Source organism: Camelina sativa, chromosome 15, assembly GCF_000633955.1.
Source record: "Camelina sativa cultivar DH55 chromosome 15, Cs, whole genome shotgun sequence".
In the NCBI taxonomy this organism is placed as follows: Eukaryota; Viridiplantae; Streptophyta; class Magnoliopsida; order Brassicales; family Brassicaceae; genus Camelina; species Camelina sativa.
Genome location: NC_025699.1, coordinates 21036832 through 21041618, shown reverse-complemented (window position 1 = coordinate 21041618; position 4787 = coordinate 21036832). Strand labels below are relative to the sequence as shown.

Genomic DNA, 4787 nt, shown 5'->3' with positions numbered 1-4787 from the left:
TTTATGGATGACTTCTCTGTCTATGGAGACTCTTTCTCTTCTTGTCTTGCTAATTTATGCAGGGTTTTAAAGAAATGTGAGGAGACAAATCTAGTCTTGAATTGGGAGAAATGTCCCTTCATGGTTGAAGAAGGGATAGTTCTTGGTCACAAAATTTCAGAGAACGGTATTGAGGTTGATAAAGCAAAGATTGAAGTCATGGTTCAACTTCAACCACCAAAGACAGTTAAGGATATAAGAAGCTTTCTTGGTCATGTTGGGTTCTATAGAAGGTTCATCAAGGATTTTTCAAAGATAGTTAGGCCATTAACAAGGTTGCTTTGCAAGGAGACTGAATTCAACTTTGATGAAGATTGCTTGAAGGCTTTCAAGGAGATCAAATCTGCCTTGATTTCAGCTCCAATAGTCCAGGCCCCAAACTGGGATCTTTCATTTGAGATTATGTGTGATGCATCAGACTTTGCAGTAGGAGCAGTTCTAGGCCAGAAAAAAAGATAAGAAGCTGCATGTTATTCACTATGCAAGTAGAACGTTGGATGAAACTCAAGGAAGATATTCAACAACAGAGAAGGAGCTTCTTGCAGTGGTGTTCGCCTTTGAAAAATTTAGGAGCTACTTGGTAGGATCCAATGTAATTGTGTATACTGATCATGCTTCTTTGAGGGACATCTACTCAAAGAAGGACATCAAACCAAGGTTGTTAAGATGGATTCTACTTCTCCAAGAGTTTGACATGGAAATAGAGGATAAGAAGGGTATAAAGAATTGAGTGGCTGATCATTTTTCTAGGATGAGGATAGAGGATGAAATTCCAATCGACGATTCAATGCCTGAGGAGAAATTGATGCAACTTGAAGTCACTCGACCTACCACTCGAGTAGACACTCTATCGAGTGTGTTTGGCCACGCGGTCGAGCAGGATAAGATGGAGGAGTGGATGGCACTTGAAAGTGAAGATCTACCTTGGTATGCTGACATAGTCAATTACAAGGTGTGTGAAGAAATTCCAGCAGACATGAACCCTTATAAGAAGAAGAAGCTCCTCAAGGACATCAATGGATACTATTGGGATGAACCTTACTTATACAAAAAGGGATTAGATGGTTTGTTTAGAAGGTGCATAGCAGAGAATGAAGTTGAAGGAGTGTTAGGACATTTTCATGGTTCTGCTTATGGAGGCCATTTTGCAACTTTCAAGACAGCCCAGAAAGTCTTACAAGCTGGTTTATGGTGGCCTACATTATTCAAGGACACTCACAAGTTTATCACAAAGTGTGATGCTTGCCAAAGAATGGGGAATATCACAAGAAGGAATGAGATGCCCCAAAATCTAATTCTTGAGGTTGAGATATATGATGTGTGGGGAATTGATTTCATGGGACCTTTTAATCCTCCTTCAAATGGGAATGTCTACATATTAGTAGCACTGGACTATGTTTCCAAGTGGTTAGAAGTTATTGCCAGCCCTACTAATGATCACAAGGTGGTTCTAAAGCTCTTCAAGACCATAATCTTCCCAAAATATAGAATTCCAAGAGTTGTGATTAGTGATGGAGGGACACACTTCATCAACAAAATCTTTGAAGAAATGTTAAGGAAATATGGGGTTAAACACAAGGTTTCAACAGCTTATCACCCTCAAACAAGTGGGCAAGTTGAAGTATCAAATAAGCAAATCAAGGGCATTCTATCAAGGATAGTGGGAGCAACAAGAAAAGATTGGTCTAGCAAATTTAATGAAACACTTTGGGCTTATAGAACAGCTTTCAAGACACCAATAGGGAGAACTCCATTCCAACTTGTCTATGGAAAGTCTTGCCATCTCCCAGTTGAAGTTGAGTATAAAGCTTTGTGGGCAATCAAGCTTTTGAACTTGGATTTAGAAATAGCTCAAGCTAAGAGAAGCCTTGATCTGCATGAACTTGGAGAGATCAGATTGGAAGCTTATGAGAGTTCCAAAATTTACAAGGAAAGAACAAAAGCTTTCTATGACAAGAAGATTCTCATTAAGGATCTAAAGCCTGGAGACCAAGCTTTACTTTTCAACTCAAAGCTCAAACTGTTTCCTGGAAAGTTGAAAAGTAGATGGGGAGGTCCTTTTGAAATAAAAGAGATCCTACCATTTGGAGCTGTCACACTTCTCAACAAAGATGGTAGTGAGTTCACAGTTAATGGTCAGAGGGTTAAGAAGTACTAGGGAGAAAAGGAGAAACATGTGAAGAATACAATGCTTCTCAAGGATGCTCCTCAGGCTTGTAAAACTAGAAGAAGTCAAGCTAAGTGGCTTTAAACAAGCTCACTAGGGAGGAAGTCCCTAAGGTATCTTTGTCTATATTCCTTAGGAATTTTTTTTTTTTTGTTTTGGTGTTTTCACGGTCAGGAAAGCAAGGGAGTCTAAACAGAGGAAGAAACGAAGACTCGCGCATCAACTCGACCCACCCACTCGACCCGGCACTCGACCGAGTACCAGTCAATGGCCATAGTCAAGTTGCCTCCTTCTCCATCTCCAAGTCAACCACAAGACCCCCACTACACTTATGACAGCATGAATGAGGATGTGGATAGCTTCTTCCACAATCCATGAGGTACCACTATCACCTTACCTTTGCAAATACCATTGCATATCTAGTTGTGTTTTGTTTTTAGTCTTGAATCTTCTTCCAAATTTCTCTTACACAGTGGACTGTGTAATTTAAGTTTGGGGGAGGGTTTGAGATAATATTTGATGTTGTGTTTTGTTTTCTTATTTCAAATTTTTAGCATTATCATGTTAGTATTTGCATTGCATCTAAGGCATAGAAAAAACCTAAAAATTTGAATTTTTTTGCAAAAATATTTATAAAAAAAAAGAGTGTTCATGTAGATTGCATTGCATATTAGGATCTTGTTAGAATGTTTCATTGAGGACTGTTTTATAATTTGCATTAGGGATCTATGATGAGTTTTGCCTTTTTAGCTTGTTTAATTCACTAAACTAGGATCAATGCCCAAGTTAATAGTACTTTGATGCTAGTTGAGTGGTTAGAAGTATAAGATTGAACCAAGCCTTGGATTCCTGCATTGCATTTGGTCTAAATTGAAGCATGTTGTGATTTGATGCCATTTCCTACTTATAAGAACCTAATATTGACTTCTAATTATCAACTTGTGCATTGCTTTAAACTCATGGATACCATATACATATTTGGATAATCTTTTTCCTTTTTACCACTCTTGTTGATCCAAGTAGCTGATTTCCTCATTAAGAATCAGTTTCCCTACCCTTAACCTATCCTTCTTTCAAGCCATATTTATTCTTGTGTGTATGAGGCCTATTTTGGGATTGAACTTGGTAGAAAGTGTTAGGTTTGAGCTGACAAGAGTAAAGCCTTGTGTAGTTCTAGTTTGCATTTTTCAAACTAAATAGGACTAGATGGTTTTATTGTTGGGTTTGGGACTTGGTTGTTTGAAAAGAAAAGAAAAGAAAAGAGGAAAAAGAGAAAGAAAAAGGTTAAAGTCTTTAGGAGGGGAATGTGTTTAAGTAAAGCTCTAGTGAAAGAATGGGAAGTATAAGATTGTTTAAAGATGGTTCTAGTCAAAGAAAAGAAAGAAAGAAAAGAAGAGTAGAGCAAAAAGCTTTTATGTCTTAAGAATTAAGAAGAAAAGGGAACCATAGCAATAAGAAAGAAACCCCCATTCCACTAGTGATTCAAATAAGAAACCTCTCCTAAGGCTTAGAAACAAGAGAGAAAAGGGTATTTAAGAAAAGTTGAAGATAAAGGGTAGAACTAGGACACTTTGGGTAGACAAGGTTTTGTTCTTGTATGTGTCTAAGTGTTCTTACCTTTAGCCTTCTTCTAAAGCTCAATCCATTTTTTATGAGAGAACCTTGATATTGGTAAGCCCCACTCTAAAGAGAGACCATCATTGTCTCTAAACCTTTATTACCAAGCCAAATGAGTTTAAGCATTGCATAAGGTTGATTCATGTTCTTGATTAATGAATGTGAAAGGAGATGGTTGATTTGAATGCTAGTGGATGTCTAAGACTCAAATCAGTAAAGGTTGTGGTAGGCTTGTCTAAAATCTTTAAGTACAGCTCATTCAACTTGCATCATAGTACTAGTAACTTGGACATTGATTCTAGCTAGTTTATTGGCAAGCTTTAGGAGCTGAGATTCCACTTTCAAACATCACCTACCTTCTTATGTCTTATTTATTTGCTTGAGGGCAAGCAAAGACTAAGTTTGGGGGTGTTGATGTTCATATATTTTACCTTGTTTTCCCTTAGTATATTCACATCTTTTGCATATTTTGCTTTCTATTTTGGCCATTATTGTATAGCTTTAGGACTGTTCATTCATTAGAGTAGAGTTGCATTGCATTTGCATATTTTCTTGCATAAACAGGTGATTTTGGAGCCTAAGGAACATGGAAGAAATGCTGAAGAGGAGTGAAGCTATCAAGAGAAGAAAACAAGGGAGTTAGAGCTGAAGAATCAAGGTCCGGAAGTCCACTCGACCGTGTGCGAGAAGGACTCGACCGGATGGAAGAAGCAGGAGAAGAGGCCTCTGGACCATGCACTCCACCGAACACAGGGTCGAGTTGACCGAGCCGTCCTTCTATTTTGTCTTTTAGCATTTTCAGGGCTTCCACTCCTTTTTCTATATAAAGCCTTGTATCATGCAGCCACCAAAGGAGAGACCTTTTAGAGTACAAAAACCTAGACCTAGTATTTACCCTTTTGGGAAATTATTTCTTTTTGCTTTTTATTGCTTAGATCTCTTAGCCACTTTTGTTTATTTATAA

At 37.9% G+C, this 4787-nt stretch overlaps 1 protein-coding gene across 1 annotated transcript; it reads left to right on the top strand.

Moving 5' to 3' along the window:
* Positions 121-498, top strand: LOC109129136 (uncharacterized mitochondrial protein AtMg00860-like). The gene has a single exon (XM_019236779.1). The coding sequence runs from the start codon at positions 121-123 to the stop codon at positions 496-498; it is 378 nt and encodes a 125-aa protein (XP_019092324.1).